This window comes from Cibotium barometz, chromosome 12 (assembly GCF_041138505.1).
Source record: "Cibotium barometz isolate CiBa-2024 chromosome 12, ASM4113850v1, whole genome shotgun sequence".
Lineage (NCBI taxonomy): Eukaryota > Viridiplantae > Streptophyta > Polypodiopsida > Cyatheales > Cibotiaceae > Cibotium > Cibotium barometz.
The window spans coordinates 49,238,804-49,263,373 of NC_141057.1; the positions used below are offsets into that span (position 1 = coordinate 49,238,804).

The 24,570-nt window shown below is 42.5% G+C and overlaps 1 protein-coding gene across 3 annotated transcripts; it reads right to left on the reverse strand.

Moving 5' to 3' along the window:
• Positions 1-14,092: 14,092 nt before the first annotated feature.
• LOC147633534 (uncharacterized) lies at positions 14,093-19,760 on the reverse strand. Of its 3 annotated transcripts, XM_086806633.1 has the most exons (4): positions 19,622-19,733; positions 18,826-19,445; positions 17,755-18,015; positions 14,093-17,658 (listed from the first exon to the last, which is right to left on the reverse strand). In XM_086806633.1, the coding sequence occupies exons 3-4, from the start codon at positions 17,920-17,922 to the stop codon at positions 14,440-14,442; spliced, it is 3,387 nt and encodes a 1,128-aa protein (XP_086662759.1). In that variant the 5' UTR covers positions 17,923-18,015; positions 18,826-19,445; positions 19,622-19,733; the 3' UTR covers positions 14,093-14,439. The 3 variants fall into 3 exon arrangements, with proteins under 3 accessions (XP_086662759.1, XP_086662761.1, XP_086662760.1); XM_086806635.1 differs by lacking the exon at positions 18,826-19,445 and having other exon boundaries at positions 19,622-19,760; XM_086806634.1 differs by lacking the exon at positions 19,622-19,733 and having other exon boundaries at positions 18,135-18,955.
• Between the last annotated feature and the right edge of the window lie 4,810 nt (positions 19,761-24,570).

The following is a 24,570-nucleotide window of genomic DNA, read 5'->3' on the forward strand; positions in this document are numbered from 1 at the left end:
AGGAAAAAAGCATTGGTCTCTATGATCCAAGTACAGTCTTTTTCCCTGATCTGACTATAGGACTTACGGGTTCGATCAGATGAGCTCAGTTAGTTAAGGCTTTTGTCTACGTTAGGGAAAAGTTATCCTGGTGGAATCACAATTGCTTTTCGGGCAAAGGAAGTTTTTCTGGGTTCGGTTTTGGAAAAACCGATGGATTAGTCTCTTGTCTGGATATCCGTGGGTGAGGTCCCGAGTGTGGGACCCTGCCCCTCGCAAGAAGTGCTACTTCCGCTGCTAGCACCCCTGAAATTGTTGCGCGGTCGGGACAGGGATCTCACAGTAAGCCTGGACATGTGTAGGCAGATTGTTAGCTGACATGTGTAGGCAGATTGTTAGCTGACATGCAAAATGGATTAGTCTCTTGTCTGGATATCCGTGGGTGAGGCCCCGAGTGTGGGACCCTGCCCCTCGCAAGAAGTGCTACTTCCGCTACTAGCACCCCTGAAATTGTTGCGCGGTGGAGACAGGGATCTCACAGTAAGCCCGGACATGTGCAGGCAGATTGTTAGCTGACATGCAAAATGGGAAATTGCAGCAAAACAACTATGCATCCTTGAGCAGAAACAATGAGGATAATGAAAGCATGTCGTTAATGCCATGTCTGAAAATGTTGAAGCAGCACATAAAGATGATGTATGGTACGTTGATTCAGGTGCTTCGAACCGCATAACAAGTCATGGGGAGTGGTTCAAGGAGATGAAAAACCTTGAAAGACCACGTTTTGTGGAAGCAGGGGATGACACTGCTCATCCAATTGCCCATGTTGGAGATGTGCCATCGTCTATGTAGGATGGCAAAGTGAAGTACCTTGCAGATGTACTTCATGTTTCAAACATAACAAAGAATCTGGTTTCAATTGGCTAGATGATTGAGCAGGGTTTGCAAGTTCGGTTTAACCCTGATGGTTGTTATGTTGAAGACTTTAAAGACAAGTGCAGGTTGGTTGCAAAAGGCAACAGAGTGGGCAGAATGTTTACATTGAATGTAAACATGCCTAAAGTGAGTGTTGCGATGTTTGCAAATGGTTCAGGAATTGTTGCAAACACAGACATTTGGCATAAAAGAATTGGACATGTGAATGTGCATAGAATGAAGTCTATGCAGACTAAAGGAATTGTGACAGGGCTGCCAAAGTTTAAAGTTGAAGGTATGCAGAAAATATGTGAAGCATGCCAATTTGGAAAGCAAACAAAGCATGTATTTCCATGTGACAGAAATGTGAGCAGAAATGCACTAGATGTTGTGCATTCAGATGTATGGGGTCCTACGAAGACCATGTTTATGGGAGCCTGCAGGTATTATGTGACATTTATTGATGACCACACAAGGAAAGTGTGGGTATACTTCATGAAGGAGAAGAGTGAGGTGTTCACTCATTTTTAGAATTTCAGAGTTATGGTTGAAAAGCAAACAGGGAAACATATAAAGTGCCTAAGGTCAGGTGGAGGGGGAGAGTACTTCTCTAATGAGTTCTCTAAATTTTTATAGAAGAATGGTATTCAGAGACAATTTACATGCAGATAGAAAAAATAATAAGGAATAGTTTTCATAAATGACTTAAATAAGAGAAAGAGAAACCTTATGAACATGACCATAATCCTAATAAAGGTTTAGAAGACCACATTAGAGAGTTTGGGAAAATCCCATTACTTTGAAAAAAAAATCTACTTTTTGGTGTATCTTGAGTATACCATTTCCAAAGTTATCGGAGAATGTGGATTTAGAACCTACTCTTTAAGAGCTTTTCAACGATATGTCACATGAGGGGGCTTTAACAAAATCTTAAAAGGGTTCACTGTGCCCCCTACCTTTTGGATCTTGCAAAATGGAAATTGGGATTTTTCCAAACTCCCTAATATGGTCTTTTAGTCATAGAATACTTGCTCTAATGAAAATTATGTCCATAGAAATCAAAATTATAGGTGAGCTTTATGATAAAGGTAGAATTATATGGGAAAGAGCTTAAATTTATAAAATTCTAGAGTAAAGAAGAGATCCAAAATTCCACAAGATTCTAAAGAGAGGTAGTAAAACTCTAGAAATAAAAAGTCACGATGTAGAAATTTAGAATTAGATAAATCAAGGTCAGTAGAGGTTTAAAACCTAAAAGAAATAAAACTCTAAAAATAAAAAGTTAAGATGTAGAAATTAAGATGCTAGGGAGAGGTAGTAAAACTCTACAAGATACTAGAAGAGATAGTAAAACTCTACAAGATACTAGAGAGAAGTAGTAAAACTCTACAAGACACTAGAAGAGGTAGTAAAAAACTCTAGAAATGAAAAGTGAGGATGTAGAAATTAAGAATTTAAAAAATAAGGTCAGTAGAGGTTTAAAACCTAGAAGAAATAAAAAGGATTTAAGACCTTGAGGGAAGAGTAGAGACTAATACGAATGTCTGTTAAGGCCCTAGAGAGAAATATATAGTGATTTTTCAAAGCCTATTTACAAGTTAACCCAGTGATGTCATCTGATAACTAAGGATAGCTTATCTAGGCGGATTCTCTTCCAGATTTGAGGAATAAATAATGTAAGAGAAAGGTCCTAAAGAAAGAATAAGAATCCCAAGATCTACCTTGGAGTCATCAATGGGTTGAAAAGCTAAAGGTTTAAGATATTGAAATTAAGACCTTGGCTTATATTAGAAGATGACTAAGGCTCGAAAGGTCCTAAAGAAAGAATAAGAATCCCAAGATCTACCTTGGAGTCATCAATGGGTTGAAAAGCTAAAGGTTTAAGATATTGAAATTAAGACCTTGGCTTATATTAGAAGATGACTAAGGCTCAATTGAAACCTTAGCGAAATAAAAGAAACCAAAATGTTAAAAGATTGGAGGCTTTAAGAAAATTGTTGCCATATATATATATAGGCAGTGATATGTGTGAACACACTTAGGACCGCCGGGGCACTTTTTCCCTCTTTAGGAGGTTTTTTCCCTCGGCTTGTATATACGCCCATCCTTCTAGGGCTAACTTATCTTTTGTACATTGACACAATCTAATACATTGTGTGTTGTGTGCATTCTTGCTTCTTCTTCTCCAAGCTTTGTGTGATTTCCTGCAACCCTAATTCCAACAATTGGTATCAGAGCAGGCATCGGCTCCCAGGGCTACGCCGCCAGCACCCTCCAAATCACGTTCTCCGATTGAGGTGAGATTTCATGATCGCTTGCAGGTCCCTATACTCTGCAAATATACCTGTAGGACTTTGCGTTCTCAGAAATCACATCTGAGGTCGTTTCGGGCTCCGTTTTTGCATTGCAAGTTCTACACAGGTGTTTTCGTCATTTTCTGCAAAAATTTCGACAGTGCAGTTTTCTGCAAAACAGGCATACGTATTCTATTGTGGACCGTGCTACATAGCACGAGTTGTTTTCTGTTCAGTCTTTGCTTCATTACAGGCAGCTTTTGTATCAATTTCAGTCTCAGTGGCCATGGCTGATAACAACAATGATGTATTTTGCATGTTGTCTCCTAAAGACAAACTGGATGGAGACGGCAACTACCCACTTTGGGCATACATGATGCAGCATGTTTTGGTTGCAAAAGAAGTGTGGAACATTGTGCAGGGTATGGATGTACGTCCAGGTTCTGTGGATGTAGGATCTGTTGAGGATGTTGCAGGTTCTAGCAGCTCTACTGTTGCTGCTGTTTTACCCACTGCTGAACAAGCTCATTGGGATGGTAAAGATGCGCAGGCTCATGCCTTGATTGCACTTTCTGTAAAACGTAACATCACTCCACATATTCGTTCATCTAAAACAGCAAAACAGGCTTGGGATATTCTAGCTGCTTTGTATGCAGGTCGTAACGAGGCAAAAATCTCTTACCTGCGTAAAGAGCTAGAATTGAAGATTATACAGGAAGATGATGACATGAATGTTTTTCTTGCTGAGATTAAAGATCTCAAAGAACAGTTGATTTCTGCAGGTGAGATTATTCCTGATCATTCTCTTGTGCAGACTGTTCTTGATGCTTTACCTGAGACATATCAGACTTTTGCTTCCACGTGGAGACTTCTTACTAAGGACAGACCTGATGCTGTCAAGTATGATACTTTAGTCAACAAGCTCTTGCAAGAAGCGCAGTCCAGGCAAAACAGGGCCAGGCAGCGTGCAGTTGATCAAGCATTTATTGTTGCCCAGCAGCAGAGAAGAAGTGATAAGGTAGTCCCTTCCACTGTTTCTTCTCCTATTAGTAGGTCTGCAACTTCTTCTGCTTCCACAGGTAGCAACAATAAGTCTGAGAAGGCTCTTGATAAAGGCAAGAAAAAAAACAGGTGCAACTATTGTAAGGCAAATGATCATGTCATTAAGAATTGCCCTAAGCTAAAGGCTAAAGAGGCAAAGAAGAAAGAGTCAAATGCAGCCACAATAGCGGATGCTTCTACAAATGCAGATTCTGCAAATGTTGTGCAGGATACAGAATGGGCGTTTAGCGTGTATTGCCAGTATGACCCATCTGTACATGATGCATGTTTGGCAGTTTCTGATGACTCTAATGTATGGTATTTTGACAGTGGTGCTACAAAGCACATTACCTCACATCGTGATATGTTCACTTGTCTTGAGGCTGTCTCTAATGGGAATACTGTCACATGTGCCAATAATGCTTCTTACCCAGTGAAGGGCGTTGGTAAAATTATGCTTACTGCTACAAATGGCAGCGCTTTCACACTTTCAGATGCTTTGTATGTGCCGGGGATAAAGAAGAATCTATTGTCTGTCTCTATGCTTGCTAGACTTGGATTTGTAGTCAAATTTGTGGATGACAGATGTACTGTTCATGATTTGACTTCTGGTGATACGATTATTGTATCTGGCACCTTGTTTCGTGGGCTGTATAGGCTCAATTCTTATGACAAGTGTGTGGAAGATTCAGTAAATGTAGTTTCTGATGAAAAGGTAGTTTCAGATGCAAAACTATGGCATGCTCGTTTTGGTCATCTGAACTTTGCTAGTTTGCTGCGTTTGCAGAAATTTGATATGGTTGCTTCATTGCCCCCTCTTGAGGCACCATTGAAACATGTTTGTGAAGGCTGTATTTTGGGCAAAATGCAGCGTTCTGCGTTTCCAAAGGATGGTTCTGTGCGGGCCACTCGCAAATTGCAACTTGTACATAGTGATGTATGTGGGCCTATGCAAACTCCATCATTTGGTAAACACTTGTACTTCGTGACTTTCATTGATGATTACTCAAGGCATGCATGGGTATATCCACTGAAGGCAAAGTCCGAAGTGTTTTTGTGCTTCAAACAGTTTTTTCTTATGGTTGAAAATGTATCCAATTGTACTGTGGGCACCCTCCGTTCTGATCGAGGGGGAGAGTACTTGTCTCTAAAGAGTTTGATGCATTTCTGGCTAGTCGTGGGATAAAACACCAATGTACAGTGCCGTATACCCCTCAGCAAAATGGTGTTGTTGAGAGGAAAAACAGGTCACTTATGGAGATGGCACGATGTATGGTCAAGAGCCAAGCTTTGCCACATGCGTTTTGGCTTAAGGCTGTCATGTGTGCTGCATATGTACTCAATAGGTGTCCCACTAAGGCCTTGCAGTCTATTACTCCATACGAAGCTTGGCATGGCAGGAAGCCTTCTATTGGTCACTTGCGTGTCTTTGGTTGCTTGGCCTATGCTTTAGTGCCTGTGCAACAACGCAAAAAATTGGATGATAAGGCTGTCAAATGCATTTTTGTTGGTTACAGTGCTGAGAGCAAGGGTTACAGATTGTATCATCCGCAGTCAAGCGTATCTTGATTAGTCGAGATGTTGTTTTTGTGGAAGATGCTATGCAGCCTTTGTTATCATGTACCAAAGAGATAGGTGTGAGCTCACGGGATGTATTTGATACATTGTTGCCTCTGTTTACAGGTGGGAATTCAAATGTAAGTCCTAATGAGGCAAATATTCAGCTTATGCAGATATCAAACGACATCATAGATCAGCCCATTTCTGATGCAGATTTACAGGATGTAATTTCTGAGGATAGGGCTGAAAATGAGCAAGCTAGAGGTATGCCTAAATGGCTGGTGCAAACCTTGCGTGATAGTAAAATTGATGCACCTATATCTAGTCGTACTCGTTCAGGTTTTCAGCATGCCTCTTATGCATCAGATTGTTATGCTTTGGCTGTGTCTAGTATGTGTGAAGAGGAAGAACCTCTTTCATTTGATGAGGCACAAAAATCAGAAAATTGGTTGGCTGCAATGCAAAGTGAATGTGATGCTATAATGAAGAATGGTACATGGTCTTTATGTGATTTGCCTATTGGTAAAAAGGCCATTGGATGTAAGTGGGTTTTTAAGTTGAAACGAAAGCTAGATGGCAGTGTTGATCGCTATAAGGCTAGACTTGTTGCAAAGGGTTATGCTCAAGAAAAGGGCATTGATTTTGATGAGACCTTTGCTCCCACTTGTCGTATGACTACCATTCGTAGCATTTGTGCATTGGCAGCTCATAATGGTTGGAATGACATCAGTTGGACATAAAGACTGCGTTCTTGAATGGAGATTTTCATGAGGAGGTGTATATATCGCAGCCTCGTGGTTTTGTTCAAAAAGGGCAGGAAAACAAAGTGTGCAGGTTGAAAAAGGCTTTATATGGTTTAAAGTAAGCTCCACGAGCTTGGTATGAAAAGATACATGCATATTTGACTTCACATGGTTTTCAGAATAGTCCAACAGAAAGCACTTTGTATGTTAAATGTGTGGATGATGTACATCTAATCATTGCTCTCTATGTCGATGACATGCTGCTCACAGGACCAAATGAAAGTCATATTGCTGATTTTAAGGCTGATTTGAATGCCTCTTTTGAGATGTCAGATTTGGGGCATTTGCATCATTATTTGGGGATACAATTTAAGCAGTGTGATGGAGGTATTGCTTTGTGTCAGACAAAGTATATTGAGACATTGTTGCGGAGATTTGGCCTTGAAGACTGCAAGCCTATTGCTACTCCAATGGAGACAGGTTTGAAGTTGAGTCTTCATGATGCTGGAGATCACTTTGATGTCACACTTTATCAGACAGCTGTTGGTTGCCTCATTTATGTATGCATTACGAGGCCGGACGTTCAGTTTGCAGTCTCACAGGTGAGCAGGTTTATGCATAGCCCAGGTTCTCAGCATTGGAAGGCAGTTAAACACATCTTTCGCTACTTGAGTGGCACCATATATCTTGGGTTGTTTTATCCCAAGGGGGGATCGTTGCCGCCAGATTTACATGCTTTTTCGGACTCAGATTGGGGTGGTTGCTATGACACAAGAGTGTCCACAAGTGGTTTTTGTTTCATGCTCGGTAGCTCATGCATATCTTGGTTGAGCAAGAAGCAACCTACTGTGGCCACTTCTAGTTGTGAAGCTGAGTACAGGGCAGCTTTCATAGCTACGGTTGAGTGTGTGTGGCTCAGACGGCTTATGGCTGACTTGGGTGTTGGACAGGAGTCTGCCACCTCTATCTTCACTGACAGTCAGAGTGCATTGGTAGTTGCGAGAAACCCAGTTTTTCATGCTCGCACAAAGCACATTGAGGTGCATTATCACTATGTCAGGGAGAGACTCTCAGCAGGAGAGATCAGCTTGGCCTATGTGCCAACACAAGACAACCTCGCCGATCTTTTCACAAAGGCGCTTCCTCGTGAGAAGTTCGAAGCTTTCCGCAAAGCTTTGGGCTTGCTCCCCTTTGTGGACTGATCTACTTCGGACATGGCACTCCCCTATACATGAGTGCCAGCTCTCATTCACACCATCACTCCCAGGGGGGATTTGTTGCCATATATATATATAGGCAGTGATGTGTGTAAACACACTTAGGACCGCCGGGCCACTTTTTCCCTCTTTAGGAGGTTTTTTCCCCCGGCTTGTATATACGCCCATCCTTCTAGGGCTAACTTATCTTTTGTACATTGACACAATCTAATACATTGTGTGTTGTGTGCATTCTTGCTTCTTCTTCTCCAAGCTTTGTGTGCTTTCCTGCAACCCTAATTCCAACAAAAATGTGTGTAGATTAGAATCAAGAAACCTTATGCCTTGGTCTAAATTTTATCTTAACAACAAAGGATCAAATCAGAAACAAGTAACCTTGGGACTTAACCTAGAAATTCAAAAGACTAGAATTACTATTTAAAGGCTTGGATGAAAAGTGGTTGGAGAAACGCATTCGGAGGCTCAATGGAGGACCGAGACTATCTCCTCTCGGAACATGTTGGTTTACCTCATTTTGTGATGCATAGTTGCTTGATTATGTCTGATATTTTTTTGGATATTGTTTGTAATATACTTAGTGGAAATGCATGGTTTACCCCGTTTCACGATGCATGCATGTGGCATGGTTACTTGATCATGTCTGATATTTATTTGAATATTGTTTGTAATATACTTAGTGAAATTTATTAAAATACGTAGTGAAACTTGTGAAGGTACCCTACAAGTTCATATAATGGTGGACGGATATCATCCGAGTGGTGAGTCCTGTTTGCAAAGACGTTTGTCCGAGACCTTGACCCATCTTGGTGGACGGATGTGGTTATGCTTATGACATGAATGGTGTGAGGATAGAGGTAGCTTCAGAGTGTACTACGCCCAGGCAGACCTACGCGCCAGTCAATAAGACTCTGGTGCAAACGTAACTTGGAGTGTTCATGCCTTGGGAAGGATATGGCCATCAAGAGCGGCTCTTGCCGATCAGGGATGCGAGACTTGTGGGCTCGTCGTCGGACGATAGCACAAGCTGGAGCGTTCAGGCTTGGATAGGTGCATATCTTCTTGGTTTAAGGAGCAAAGGTATGGCATGAGGAGATATTTTGGATACATGTGATATTATTACTATTTGTTGAGATGGAGGATTTTTCAATGTTTCCAGTATGATTCTCAGTATGTATGTTTTTCTTATCCTTAAAGTTTTATGTATACTTATAAATTTCAAAGATTTGGGTGTTGTGGAATGTGTGCATGAACTATTTTATGTTGAGTATGTGAGTAATGATTCAACTATGGGTGTATGAGTTCATGTTGGCTCTAGGTTGTGCCCAATGATCTGGTCAAAGTAGAAATTGCATACACCCTTGGAAAGTGGGAGGAAGGGCGGAGCCGAATAAACAAGTGCTTTCCAATCAAAACCCCAAAAAAAAGTTGAAAATTTTATTAAACTTGATTAAAACGAGATTTTTATTCCAAACAAAGCGAAAACTCGAGTAGAAACATCTACTCCATGATTGAAGGATAAGACGTCGGTAGTCTCTCTGAGTCACCAATATGACTTCTATCCGTGAGAATTATGGAGGGATACTTCTTTGGAGGAATCTTACACATTTCTTAGTGTGAAGTCTATTCCAAAACAGTTATGAGAGAAGATATTGAAATAGCTCACATTAGGATAGTGTCGTAGAGTGAGGCCTCGAGTGAGATGCTCTACCCTTACATTAGTCTTCTATACTTCTTTGGAGGAATCTTACACATTTCTTAGTGCGAAGTCTATTCCAGAACAATTATGAGAGAAGCTGTTGAAATAGCTCACATTAGGATAGTGTCATAGAGTGAGGCCCCGAGTGAGATGCTCTACCCTTACATTAGTCTTCCGCTATAGCTATTTTGAGTGTTGGTAAGGGGTGGGGGTCTCAGAAGACAAATGTACCTGAGAAGCGTAAGGGCATCGAGCGTCGCACTAGAATCAATCAACTAGGGCTAGCCCAACAATTCCCACATTTCATTTACAAGAACATTATGAGTGACCCATATCAATCAAAGTTTCCCAAACTTCACAAAAACTCTAAGTATGATCTTGACTCCATGAGAGTCTATTCAAAAATCTTCAAGCCATCTCCATCATGTACAACCTTGACTACATGCTATGACATCCCCACTCACATCATTTGTGCCCAAAGTTAATGCATAAAGACATGCCACAATAATAGACAAGTATTTCTTCCTGGATAAACCATCAAATTGAGTTTCTATCACTTCTCCAGGGGTGAAGGGCATTGTGGTTTTTTTGCCACTACAATGTTGATGGAGCATGCATGCAATGGCCATCCAAGGCAAGCCTTTCTCTATCTCGAAGGGTTTTTTCACTTGCAATTTTTGGATATTTTTGGTTTTTTCTTGTCTTGTGCTGCTCGCTGCCACCTCATCCTGACCAACCAGCAGCCCTTCACCAATATAAAAGGATTCCAACGTTTTCTTCAATGCATAATGCCATAATCTCGAGTTTTGCTGCTGCTAGTACAGGCCGCCTACATCAGGTTCATCTTCAGCGTTTACTATTGCTAGACTGGCTGCTTACATCAGACTCACATCAGCGTTTACATCGCCTACATCAAGGTTGACTTCATCGCCTACACAGGGATGACTTCATCGTTTACATCAGGCTGACTTCATCGTTTACATCAGCATTTACCTTAGGTTGACATTAGCGTTTTTTCAATAGCCTTACTTCAGGCTCACATCAGGCTTATATTAGCGCTTTCATCAAGCTCACTTCAGCACTGTTATTTGGGCTTTATAAGACAGAAGCCCTCTCTGCTCCTTTGATCTCGACATCAGGACGGCAGCCCTCTCTGCTCACTTCTTTAGGATAGCAGCCTACCATTTATCTTAGATCGTGGCCTTCACCACCCTCTGCATTATCATGGGACAACAGCCCTCTCTGTCTCACACAGAGCTCTTGTACTGGATTTTATCATATATATATATACACCCATTGCATGCTGTGTGATTTGCTCTGATCTCTTGTATATTCAGTCCTTTGGTCTTTTTTTCCCTCACATTAGTTCTATATCTCGATGACCTCATCATTTTTGGTTCACATCAAGCCAAAGTGGCTGACATCATGGCACAATTGAGACGGACTTTTGAGATGACTGATCTCGGTCCTCTCTCATATTTCCTTGACATGGAAGTGGTCCAACATCCTGATGGTATTTTTGTGTCCCAACAGAAGTACTGTCTTCAACTCATTACTTCCTACTTTCCTGATGGTGCTATCCCTGTGGCTACTCCATTGGATCCCACCATCAAACTATACAAGGAAGCGGACTCACCTCCACATGAAGAGCGAGCCTACCGCCAAGTGGTTGGGAAGCTTATCTGGCTCACAAATTCTCGTCCTGATATCTCCTTTTGCACATAAGTTAGTATTTCAATGCTCCTAAGGGGCCACATTGGAGTTTAGCAATGAGGGTTGTTTGCTATCTAGCAGGTACCTATATGTACGGACTTCACTATAGTCGTGGAATCACCCTGCGTGGTTACACAGACTCCGACTGGGCATTGAATCCAGTACCACCCAATCTCATCCGGTTCTATACCATCGACAAACCCTTGCCCCATTCCTCGTCTCATCTGATCCTCTTCAAACCCCTTTTTCATCTTCTCTCATGGTCCCCTTTTTGGCCTGAGAGGGGGTGTGTGGAAATATGCCATTTTATCCAGCCCAAAAGGGCACTTTTTGGAAATTTTTGGTTTTTTCTTGTCTTGTACTGCTGGCCGCGACGAGCAGCCCTTCACTCATATAAAAGGATTCCAACGTTTTCTTCAGTTTTTTTGCTGCTGTGCAGACCACCTACATCAGGTTCATCTTCAGCGGCTACTGCTGCTGGACTGACCGCCTACATTGACCGCCTACATCAGGCTCACATCAGCGTTTACATCGCCTACATCAGGGCTGACTTCATCGTTTACATTAGGCTGTCTTCAGCGTTTACCTCAGGCTGACATCAGCATTTTTCAGCAGCCTTACTTCAGGCTCACATCAGCCTTACATCAGGCTTATATCAGCGCTTTCATCAGGCTCACTTCAGCTCTGTTATCTGCGTTTTATGGGACAGCAACCCTCTCTGCTCCTTTGACCTCGACATCGGGACAGCAGCCCTCTCTGCTCACTTCTTCAAGACGGCAGCCTACCATCTGCCTCGGATCGTGGCCTTCACCACCCTCTGCATTATCACGGGACAGCAGCCCTACCTTTGGAGTCTCACACAGAGCTCCTGTACTGGATTTTATCATATATATATATATATATACACCCATTGCATGCTGTGTGATTTGCTCTGATCTCTTGTATATTCGGTCCTTTGGTCTTTTTGGCCCTCACAATGTCTTCCTCTATGTCGAAGGGCTTAATCATTCTAATCCCCAAGGAGGAAGGAGACAACAAAGAGTAGGCATTTGATATGACTCGTCTCTCACCTTTGCATGATTCACATCTAACGGATTAAAGATTGTGGATGCCTTAATAAGGTCTCACAGTAGGTTACCATAGAAGAACTTAATAATTCCACCAGCACCTCCAGAAGGCCATTTATCCACTACACCCTTGTGGATTGGTGTTATAATCTGGGACATGACCTAATTGACTCAGGTGTCCTGATTGTGTTACTTAACTTGCAATTCACAAACAAATTCAAGAGCAAATTTGATAACTGCATGAGCTTGGCACAAGGTGTAGGTTGGGGCATACTGCTTTGATCACCATAATCATCAAGATTTTCAACTGTCACCCCGTTCTGAAGTGCTGGCACAATGCTCATCTCTGGCAGAAGTTGGAGCTGCATTACAGCACAGAAACCAGCAATGCAGGTGCACATCCATGAGTGAAATGCATGCTTTACTCAGTTAAAGTCTGTTACAGATCATAAAAAGACTCTGCCTGTTAGACGTTTTTTTCTACAGGTCTTATGCAAGGATCTATGCACCCCAAGTAAGACATTGGCTATTTACATGTGTTTAAAAACCATCTTGTATTAAGTGTTCAAACTTGACCTCACACTTCATCAACTTTTCTTTCTCAATTCATCCATGGCACAGCTTACATGCATTAAAAAATAATCATATGTATCCATGTAAATCGAGGTTGATTGATGGGAACTACGAGTTTAAACATTACCTCAAAGCTTTGGACCATCAACTCTTTCCTTCTCATATCATCAAGGGCACAGAAGTCTTCTTGCACTAAAATCAACTACCAAACTTCCAATTCTATGACCCTCTAAAGATGTGATTAGTGCCTCCTTGAGTCATCGTGTATGATAACTTACCCACTTCCCCAGTCACGTCTTCAGACCTAATATGTACATTGTCAAGCTCAATTTGGGGGGAGAGTGAAATGTAAGAAGTACACCTATTACAAAGACCTTCCCATCCCCATAAGAAAACCATGTCAAATTCAGTCATAGTAGATAAATTTAATGGTGAAGATATCCATACATGGCAAGTAAAACTCAAGTTTGTTCTCATGAAAGATGGCCTTTGGTGGCGCACACAAAATGGATCCAGCCAGCTAAATCAGCTAATGTTACTTTGGCTTGCTCACCTAAAAGGTCTCAATAGATATCTCATAGTAGCTGGTTGGGCAACACAACACAGGTTGAAAAAAATGGCATGAGGCAGCAGCTCACTACGTGAGAAAAGCTCAAAGAAATCATACAACAAACATAAAATTGATGGGTTGTCTGAGCTGGTTTCCCAACTAGTACAATTTATTTTCATTCTCAAACATCATCACCAAATCTTGCTACTAAGTCTCAGCTTTTCATACCCATAAAGTAACAATCTCCTTGACACATCAATGCCAGTCTTGACTTCAGGTTCAACCAGCACCCATGCCGTGCTTTACGGAGATTCCTTACGTATAAACTAGGTCAAGTCAAACACGAATTAAAAGCCATCTTCTTGCCCTGTGTGTTCAGTATTACAAGACATGTATGTAGTACCCTAGCTATGGAATTCTCAATTCACAGACATCTCATTAGTGCCAAGGATGAGATGGCAATGTAAGAGCAGAAGGATTCACAGACATCTCATTAGTGCCAAGGATGAGATGGCAATGTAAGAGCAGAAGTCATATCCTGCTCTCATCAACAGAGTGCTTGAATGTTAACCAAGTTATTTGCTAAGTTATAGGCCAAGTTAGAACATATGCTCCCACATATCCAAAGCAAGCACAGAAGAAACAGTATGGCACAAGAAAAACAAAATTAATCTCTTAAGATTTCTTTGCTATCAATAAAAGTTTTGATTGTTAGCGCTGAGATTGAGGAGCATAACATTCTGATAATCCAAAGTTCAGATCCAAAAAGAAAGGACACAAACATCAATGTTTCCAGTAAATTTGTGAAAGCGTGCTTGAAAATGTTCTTGCATAGCCACTTCTTATCCTTCCAACTAGAGTGAGCTGAGCACTTTGTTGGCCTTTTTACAAATTATTACAGCCACATGGTACATTGATGATTGGAGGAAGATGCCATAATGTTTGACTCACAGAAAATGGAATAATATCAGGAGGTAAAACTCGAGGTATAGCCCTACATCAGCTGCATGACAAAAAGGAAAAAAGGATACATCCATTTCCATGGACCACCATCTATTCCCATTTCAAAACAAAAATTATTTTGCCGACTTTTATGGAGTCCGTTGCTGCATATGTTTCTTTTTTTCCAATAAAGTACCGAGCCTGACAAGCAAGGTTTTCTTTTTCTTTTTGGTTGGTAATGATGCCAGTTCCTCTTGAAAAGGCACCTCTTCCTTTAGATTGCCTTCTTCCCTCTCATGCAGTTCTTCCTTTTTTGTTGATATACATGCCAGCTCTTCTCTGAGAGCCAATTCATCCTTTACTTCACTTTCTTCCCTCTCGAACAGTTCATCCTTCTGATCTGTTGCATCTTTGTACAGAGAAGATGCACATATATCCAATTCCTCTTCCACAGAGTCTGGTTGGGGCTTTTCTTCTCTGCATTCTGAAGGAAAACTTCGACCATTTGCTTCAGAATGAATTGGTATATCTATAGCATCCTTAGCTGTCTGCCACTGCTTGCTGTCATCTAAAAGTCTTTGTATCTCTGCTTCCATGTTCGATTTTGCCTTTTCGGTGTCTGCAAGATGCTGATGCACCTCTAAGACTGCCCTTTCATTGGCTTCTTTTTCCAGTTTAGTGGCCTCAAGCTCCTCCAACATTTTTTCTGTGCTGGCTTTTGAAGCTTCCACCTCCGCCATAGCAATGGCCAAACGCTCTTCTGTGTCTTGTAGTTTCATTCTCAAATAATTCAACTCTTCCTGTGAAAGTGTAACACCAGCATTTGCCATCTCCAGCAATTCTGCTTGTTGTTTATCTTCATCTTGCACAAGAGAGGCATCCAGCTTTAGTGCCTCCAGGTCCATCAGTGCATCCTGAAGCCTATCTTCTGCAGTCTTACAAGCAGCTTGAGCCTTCTCTTTATCTGACTTGATCCTGTTTACTTCTACTCTGAGCTTTTCCACTTCCTGCATTGCTGCTTGAGTTTCCTCTACTGCAGTCTTGGCTTGCTCTTTTTCCATCAGGACTTCGGTTTTCAGTGATTCAACCTCATCTCTTGCTGTCTGAGCTTCCTGCCTTGCCTGCTCCAGTTCTTTACCCACCATCTGTACCTTCACTACAGCAACTTGCAGTTCCTCTCTCATGGCCTCAGTTTTTCCTTTTGCCAAAAGCACTTCTTCCTGTGCGGCTTGCAGATTTTTCTTCAAAGTTCTTGCTTCCTGGACTCCTTTTTGAGCCTCCAGTTCTGCTACATGTACTGCTGCTAACGCTTTCTGGGCTTCATCCCTTGCTGATTGTGCTTTGGCTAATGCCACAACTGCATCTTCCTTGTTCCGTGCAGCTTCAGCACTTGCTTTTTGTTCTTCCTGTCTGGCATGATCTTTCTCTAAACTGGCTAATTGTAAGGATATGCGAAGCTTGTCTGCATCTTCCCTTGCCACTTTAGCAACAATCAAGGCTTCTTTGAGATCCACTTCCATTTTGATAAGCTCAGCATTCAGCACAGCGGCTTTGGCATTAGCAACTGTTTCCTTTTCTGTAAGCTCAAGCAGCTTACTCTCATTGGTTTTAGTTAGAGATGCCAACACAACACTCAGTGCAGTAGCTTTGGTTCCCATACTGGATTCTCTTTCCTTAAGCTCCACCACCTCTGACTGAGTTCTTTCAAGTTCTGACATCAAGGCAGCAGCTTTGCTATCTGCACGACCTACTCTCTTCCTCAGCTCCAACACCTCCAACTGCTTTTCTCCAAGATCCTGCAACAAAGCAGAAACTTTGGAAGTCGTGCTTGCTTCTCTTTCTTTCAACACTGAGAGCTCTCTCTGGCTACTGTCTAATTCCCTGGCCAATGCAGTGCCCTTTTCAGATGACCTCAACTCCTGCCTCTTCAGCTCTGCCAGCTCATTTTGAGTGTGCTCTAATTCTGTAGTAAGGGCATCGACATTTGTGCTTGCTATGGATTCTTTCTTAATGATAGAAGCCAGCTCCAACCTTTGTCTTTCTGACTCTATTTTCAGAGAATCCATGGCTGCACAAGCACTTGCTACTCTCTGATTCAGGAGCATCGATTCTTTCTGATTTGCTTCTGTAAGCTTGATCAGCTCAAGATTTAAAACTTCTGCTTCCACATTTGAACGAGCCTCTTTCTCCTCGATAGTTGTGAGTTGTGCTTGGCTTCTTTCTAGATCTGCTTTGACTGACTCAAGGAAGGTCATAAGAATAGCCCCTTCTAGAGCTACTTTGACCGAGCTCTCCTGTGCTTCCTCTAGTTCTGCAGACACTTCTGCTAGTGAAGCAAGGGCTGCAGACTCAGTTTCCTTGGCCTTCTCTATATCAGCACTCACCTTGTCATAATTTTCATGGGCAGTACTCAGTGCCACAAAAGCCTTTTTCTCAGCTTCTTTGGCAGCTGCAAGCTCAGTTCTAAGTTGTTCAAGTGCAGAGCTCACGTCGGTCAGCTCTGATTCTGACTTTCTCTCAGCTTCTTTGGCATGTGAAAGCTCAGTTCTGAGGTGTCCTAACACAGAAGTTACTTCCAGGAGCTGCAATTCAGACTTTCTTTCAGCTTCTTTGGCAGCTGCCAGCTCTATATACAGAAGCTTTAATGCAGAGTTTACATCTGTGAGCTGCATTTCAGACTTCTGGGCTAGAGCAAGATCCTGTTTCAAACTCTCTAATTCAGATCTTGCATTGTAAGCTTCTTGAAATGCCTTCTTCAGCTCAGCTTCCTTAGCAGCAAGTATGGCTGCTCCTTCCTGTGCACTTTTGTCACAGGATGCAGTAGCCTCTGCAAGACCTTCACGGGCATATGGTATTTCAGTCATGAGCTCATCCACTCTGGTTGATGCAGAGTCCATAGCAACAAGTGACCCCTTGGCTGCCAACAGCTCAACAGACAGATCCTCAACTCTCTTTGCTGTGGATTCAGCTGCATTCATTGCCTCTCCAGCCAGTCTCACAGCCTCATCTTTGGCCTCAACACAAACTATTAGCTCGTGTTTCAAACTCTCCGTCGCTTGCTTATTTGTTTGCAAGTCCATCACAGCTGCCTCATACTGCTGTTTCAAACAATCTAGCTCTGCTTGCCAGTCTTCAGCTGCTGTAAAGCTGGCATGCTCCATTTCTTCAGCACGTAGCCTATCCCTTTTATTGACCTCGTTAGCATCCTGGAGTTTGGCTGTTAAGTCCTCCACTTGTCTTTTTGAACGGGCTAAATCCTGTACCAGGTTTGACTTTGATTTCTCCATCAAAGCTAGCTGCTCCTTTGTCTTGGCAAGCTCTTCTTGCACCTGGTGCAGTTCAGCTCCTCTGCTAACAGGTATTTTTCTCTGCGTCAATCAATCAGTGAGATAGAATCAGAGGGTAAATCAATCAAAATCTGCACCAGTAGGCATAAATAACATTCGAGAATCTCGTAAAGTTACCTCTGTGCTGAAGGGGCGAAGAGATCTTCGATCAGGTGTTGCCTTGGGGCTGTTCTCTCCAAACATGCTGGCTCCCGTCTTGGTTGCTGGAGGGGTTCTGTCTGTCTCCAGGCCAGATCCCCTCTGAAGCTTTGGTCGTGGGGGGGCAAGCGATAACTTGCTAGCCATGACTGGATTTTTCACAGGATCGCAGTACTGTCCCTAGGATGTGAACAAGGTCGTGTGTCTAACTGAGTCCCTTACAATTTGCCTCCATATAACCTGAAATTCTCATTTCAGAATCTACAGATGCAATATTTCAAGCTATGCATGAAAAATAAACTACATTATCAGGAAGAGCTGTACAAATAGACCCACTTGGAGAAGGAGAAATCACTCACGCAAGCATTCCTGCAAAGTTGCAAAGTAAGCCTGGAAGTCAAGGCAATGGTATGGGCCATCACCGGAAATGATACACTTCAAAGGAAAGAACAGTACACGCTGTGATAAGCCGAGATATGCTAATGGTAAAGCACGTGGGCAGCAATAATACGTGGGCAAGATAGGGAATTGTGCAGGGAGGAAGGAACTTAAAGAGCGAGTGGATACTTAAAGGGTTCGGCTATGTGAGCTGCCGAATAATAGCAAGATACGTGTCCTTGGCACTCCAGCCTCAAACATACAACGGAAATCCATGCTACGATCCCGACTCCCGAGTGGACAACCAGCATTTATCTTGCAGTAGGGTGGGCATCGGCATACCTGGAGGCTGGAAGGGTAACTACAGAAGACATGGCCGCATAAGTGAAAAAACGCTAAACGACTACCTTGTAACGGCGCAATCAACGTGAGCAAGCTCGATGTACAGGCTTCGACTGCTGTTACAGCCTGACGATCGTGTACTACAAGTCGATCGGGTGAAAGAAAAAACGGAAAAAACAGCGCTGGCCGCATGCAAGAGCATTCAATCATCAATGCATTGCCAGGTTGCCTGCTTTCTACTACATTGTCAAAGCTTTGACAACTACAAACGAAGACAGACTTATTATACAACGGCGAAGTCACAGAAAAAGAAAACGTAGAAACGCATACCTAGAAGAGTTTTGTATTGACGAGAGCGGAAGTGGCCATGGCGATAATCGTCGGCTTTGACAACATGGCGCTGTGGCTGGCTCAGATTAGAAGGAGATGGATATGAAGGAGGGGAAAGAGGGAGAGAGATAACGGCAGTCAGATCTCTAGCGTAAGATAGCCTGCTGCGTGTGATGTTAGGAAAGGTGAGAGGACGTTTACAGTGATGCTGCACATGGAGAGGCCTAGAGAGGTGGGCCGAGAGAGAGAGAGAGAGAGAGAGAGAGAGAGAGAGAGAATAAAGAGTGTGGGCAGGCGAACGCACGAGGATGGGGGCAGCTATGGCGAGAGCCGGTGGTGGTTGGGAAAAGCAAGGGAAAGGCGTTACGAAAGGAATAAGGGGGAAGGAATGGCGTGCCGTAAGGTGAAGCTATGGCGTCGGCCTTCTCTCTCTCTCTCTCTCTCTCTCTCTCTCTCTCTCTCTGCTGCAGAGAGATCTTTTTACTTTTCTAAAGGAGGAGCCCACAGTAAAGATCCTCCACGACACAGACGAAGTCGAAAGCGCGAGGAAAGATGAAGACGATAGTCTACAGCACACAGAAAGAGACCAACAAGCACCACGCAAGTCTTGTTGCTGCTACCTGCCGCAGAAACCAAGGCCAAAAATCATGCGAGAGAATCGCTGTGTGAATAGAATAGTGCACACTGCAACTGTTGCGCTTGCCTCGACTGGCGCAAAGAGAAGACGAAAACCTAACTCTGCATAATGGAAAGCAAAAGGCTTGACTGAGGAGGCTTTGACCTGCAGAGAGCTCACCTGCGAAGATGGAGGGGTGTAGCCGGGAGGGCTTCGTTACAGGAGTTGATCGGGGAGAGGTGAGAGAGCAGCAGGATTTGGAGGAGGTTTGCAGTAATCTTTAGATTGCGCCTAAAACGGAAGCTGGTGAGCTTTCCTTCTTTAGCTGATGAGTCGAGCAGACAGCCGCAAGTCGCGGCCGAGGAGGACAACAGAAGCGTCTGCCGGCGTGGCACAAGCCAGCGCAGGAGTTCTTGCCACGTGCCAAATTGTTGTGCCACGTAAGGTAACACCTCTGCTTCTTTCGCAGTTCGGGGTCCTCCGCTCCACGTCAACCGACACCCGTTACCATTTGCTGCTATCGTTGCCGCAGTTCAGTCCGCCTGCCACCGCCTGTACCAGGTCGTGCCGTCCCGACGCCGACAGTTAAGCTCTCTCTAGTCTATCTAGTATCTACCCCTGGTCACCGACCACAGCCGGTGACCCGCAGTCACCCGCCGCCCTCACAGGAGTCACAACGGGGAACGTCGCACGGTCGCACTTTTCCCCAGGTCCGTCCAGCCGCGCGTGTACTGCCGCCATTTGCTGTCCGGGTGATCCACATGGCCCTGATTTTAGAATTTCTTTCACGTTTGTGCACGCTTTTTCACCCACTCACTTGGGAGCTGTTCACGCGCCAGCAGACTTCTAAAAAAACTACCTCATCTTGAGGAGAAGGAAATTGTCAAAAAATAGTAGTAATTGGATGAATCTATTTTCCTCTTCGTGTGAACACTGACGCTTGGCTTTGAGTTGTTGGTTTTGTTGTATCGACTTTGCCATGTGGTATTCATACAACCCACACAGCTTTTGAGCTTGGTGGGTGGCCAAAGAGATGTCTTAGCCATCTGGTGGTAGAGTGCAGGGAGCCACCACCACTGATGTCACAGATCCTTGTAAATAAACAACTCAAACTCATTAAATATTGACCTTAAAGTTCAAGTTTGCATGCAAAGGATGCCTTTAAGTGTCACTACATTAAAAGGAACACACAATAGGAGCCTCACACCTTCTTGCATTAGAGGTTGCTTTTCGACGCCCATTTTACCCATTATTTATGAATTGGTTGTAAAATTTCGAAACGTCTATCAAAAAATCCATTAAATAGATCAAAAATGGGTCATATTCAAGAGTCCCATAAATTTTAATGACTAGGGCTACCCATCAAAAAGTAAGCCAATTAATTACGGTTGCTTACTTGCTTGACACTCGCGTGGTGAACACCATGCGCAACAATTGTGGCGTTTCCAAAAGCAATGCGCATGAGCATTTTACTTTGTTGGGTCCATGGTTGACATCAGCAACATGGCCCCACCAAAAACGGACAAGGCACGAATATTTTAAAGTTAGCAAGCTTGAAAACCCCATATAGCAAGTAGACATGGCCATGCAAGAATCGAACTCACAACCTCAACAACCTAACGTTGAAACTTGCATGCAAAGGTTGTGTTCAAGTATCAATCCCTTAAAATAATATGCACAGGTTGTGCTCAAGTATCAAGCCCTTAAAATAATATGCAAAGGTAAAAGGGGACATAAGCCAACACACAATCTTTTTAACATCTAGGAGTAGCACACCTTCACTTTACGATCAACACACAATTATTTAACATGTAGGAGTTGTGCATCTTATAATGAGGGTTGCTTTCACACTCAACTACCTTTTCCACCTTGTTTTGTTGCCCACGGTCCATAATTGTTGAAAATGCCATGTGGTTTTAATTTTTTATGCAATTATAGGTTGAGTGAAAATTCATGTTGTCCTAGGTACACGATCTTTTTTATTTAAACCCTAGCAAGCAAGCAAGGATTACATTTTATCACATTACACATTCATGAACTAATAAAATTGATAGCATGTCTCCATCTGTCTTATACATCATCTTTACGTTGGTAGTAAGAGTCCCTAAGGATTAACATGTGTAGCATGTCTCCATCTGTCTTATACATCATATTTATGTTGGTAGTAAGAGTCCCTAAAGGATTAAGAACATGTGTATTGAATATCAATAAAAATACTTACTACAAAATTAAGTCTTTTACATTTGTATCTGTATTATACCCGTGTTTCACCCCATTATTGTAAAGTATTGAAGCATTTGATGAAAATTAGTAAGCTAATAAATTGGCAACATTCCTCTATCTCTTTTATACATCATCTTAAGTTGGTAATAAAGAGTCCCTAAAGGGTAAAAAATTTCCATAAAAGGAAATGTCCTTTATTTGCTTTTTCAATAATTTTAACCAAATGTCCCTTTCACCTTAAAGTTGATAGTTTTACATGTGCACAAAATATACAAAGTAAACTCTACCAAAATAGTATGAGGAGTAAAAATAAGACTAACATATGTGACTTTTTATGACGAAGTGTTGTTACCATCCTTGTGTCAATGCCCTTGTTAAGGTCCACTTTATGTGATCAAATTATCTATAAAGAAAAAACTTTATGGGTAGTACCATTGGTACTTGTCTTTACATTTCATCCTCTTGAAGGTACACATGTACTTCTCAGTAAGGAAATTGTAGTAAAAGACTTAGTAGTCAAAAAACCATTTATGTTTTTTACACTAGCACCTCTCTCTCTCTCTCTCTCTCTCTCTCTCTCTCACACACACACACACACACACACACACACACACATCTCTCCTTTGGCATAGGTTGAGATTATCACCTCCTATGTGCATCTTTGTGGGACCCCATCTAAGCATGAAAGCAATAGCTCGTGCCATCTGCAAGATTGGAGAGACAGTGTTTCCAAGCACATTTTCATTAAGAGTTTCATCTGGTGCACACCAAATCTCTATAGTCTAACTCATAAGCCATACCAATACCTCTATATACATGAGCCTTCTAAGTGGTAGATTACACAGCGTGGTCCAATTGGGATGGACTGGTCATGATGTGATCTCAAGGAAATCGGAGCACACACATGATCTGATCCAAGGAAAGAGGAGCACTCACATGGTGTTAATTTGGTAGAGTTTGTAGCATGTACCTTGTATACAAGTGTCTTATGTTAGATTCTCACATACTTAGATAGAGTTTAGAAGTATAGTATGACTCAAAGAGGAAAACATAGAGTTTAGAAGTATAGTATGACTCAAAGAGGAAAACATAGATCACCATGAAAGACCCCCATCATCCTTCATGCAACTTGTAGCCTGGGGGGATATGAGATATTAGTATCACGTGCATCGAATCGGTTTTCACACGAGGTATGTCAATTAATCATCTTCCTATTCTATGGATGCATCCACCATCATATTCTTGGCCCAACAGTAGGTCACTTGGACCATTAGGGACAACTTTATACTAGTAGTGTGGACATTGGTGCCCCCCCCCCTCCCCTTTAATAAAACACCTTTCCACTAAGATGGCATTACTCTATAAAGAGCATTTCCTCCATTTAATTGAAGATGGGTTCACATAGCCACCAGGCTACCTACCAAGAAGATCTTACTTACATATCCATCTCTCACATGTAACCCCAAAAGCCATGGGTAAGCTTCGTCTCATGGATTCCACAATGAGATTGGAAAAGAAGTGGAGGCCATATGACACCATTTCTAGGTGAGCCTATGCACCTTATGATGCAACATATGCAACAAGAGGTTGAGATATAGAGATACACATAGTCATGAGATGCCCAAGGTATTATGGTATCACTAAGGACATCTATCCATTGACTACAAAGACTAGCAATGTGTTGCTCTTTTTGTATCAAGGTCATGTACTTAAAACACACACTCATGTAATTAACACCTAGCCAAGAGCACACAACATTAAATCAAAACTTTTTTCTTCATAGAAGAGCCTACACTTTGTGATTAGTTGAGCACACAAACTTGGGCCAACCATTTATACATATTAGACATACAAAAATAGACAAGGGCTAGTGAGAAATTGTCCCATTTGGGTTACCCCTCCGACCTCACCACCCATGACAAGGTGTATCTTGAGGCCGTGAGTAAATCTTATTGATTACACCACTAGTTAGGGACCTAACCAAGCTCACGCACAACTCCAACCTCTCACATTATATCTTGCATCGGTAACACTAGCCTCCCTTTATCAGACTACTTCACAACATACTTTGGCATATTGCCCACAAGTGAGATTAGGAAAACTAGTGGATGACAACTACACATTTAAGACGTGTTTCAAAGATACTAGAGACGATAGGCATTGCTTCTAGATAAAGCTTCTATAGATAAACATGTTTGGGTTATCAATCTATGCATTGTTCTCCGTTTGTTTCTCTTATACTATATTGTGTCATGGTGTACTAGACAACTCTGATTCCCCTACATGTAAATGGTGTACTAGACATCTCCGTTTGTTTCTCTTATACTATATTGTGTACTAGACAACTCCGATTCCCCTACATATAAATGGTGTACTAGACATCTCCAGTTTCCTTACATGGAGTGTCTTGCATTATGAACTCAAGTTTAGTCTCAAAGGCCTTGTTAGTCTTTTCCAAACATTAATAAACCCTTCTCTCTCTCTCTCTCTCTCTCTCTCTCTCTCTCTCTCTCTCTTTAAGTTAACTTGGTATTTATGGACACACAAATGTCTTTTCCAAGGGTCTAGCATAAACTAACTGTTAAGGAGACCCTACCCTAACCATGTCGTGGGTGGGAAGTTCCACTGATCTCGAGCATGGCTCAAGAGCTCCACCTAGATGCTCATCACCGCCGTCCTCTTGCACTCGTTGTCACACCGAGGCGGTTTCTCTAATCCAACGGGCGATGCAAGCTCTCTCGCAAAGATCGTGTGGGATCTCTGCGGAAGAGGATCACGTTGGTTAGCCAATCACTCAAGACACACACACACACACACACACACACACACACACAGAGAGAAAGAGAGAGAGAGAGAGAGAGAGAGAGAGAGAGAGAGAGAGAGAGTAAGAGGGAACAAGTGATTAG

Excerpts from the sequence above, each read along its gene's own strand:
- LOC147633534 (XM_086806635.1), bottom strand. The coding sequence starts at position 17,922 with ATGGCTAGCAAGTTATCGCTTGCCCCCCCACGACCAAAGCTTCAGAGG. Across the intron at positions 17,659-17,754 it reads TTCGCCCCTTCAGCACAGAG|AGAAAAATACCTGTTAGCAG; the intron begins GTAACTTTACGA and ends TGATTGACGCAG.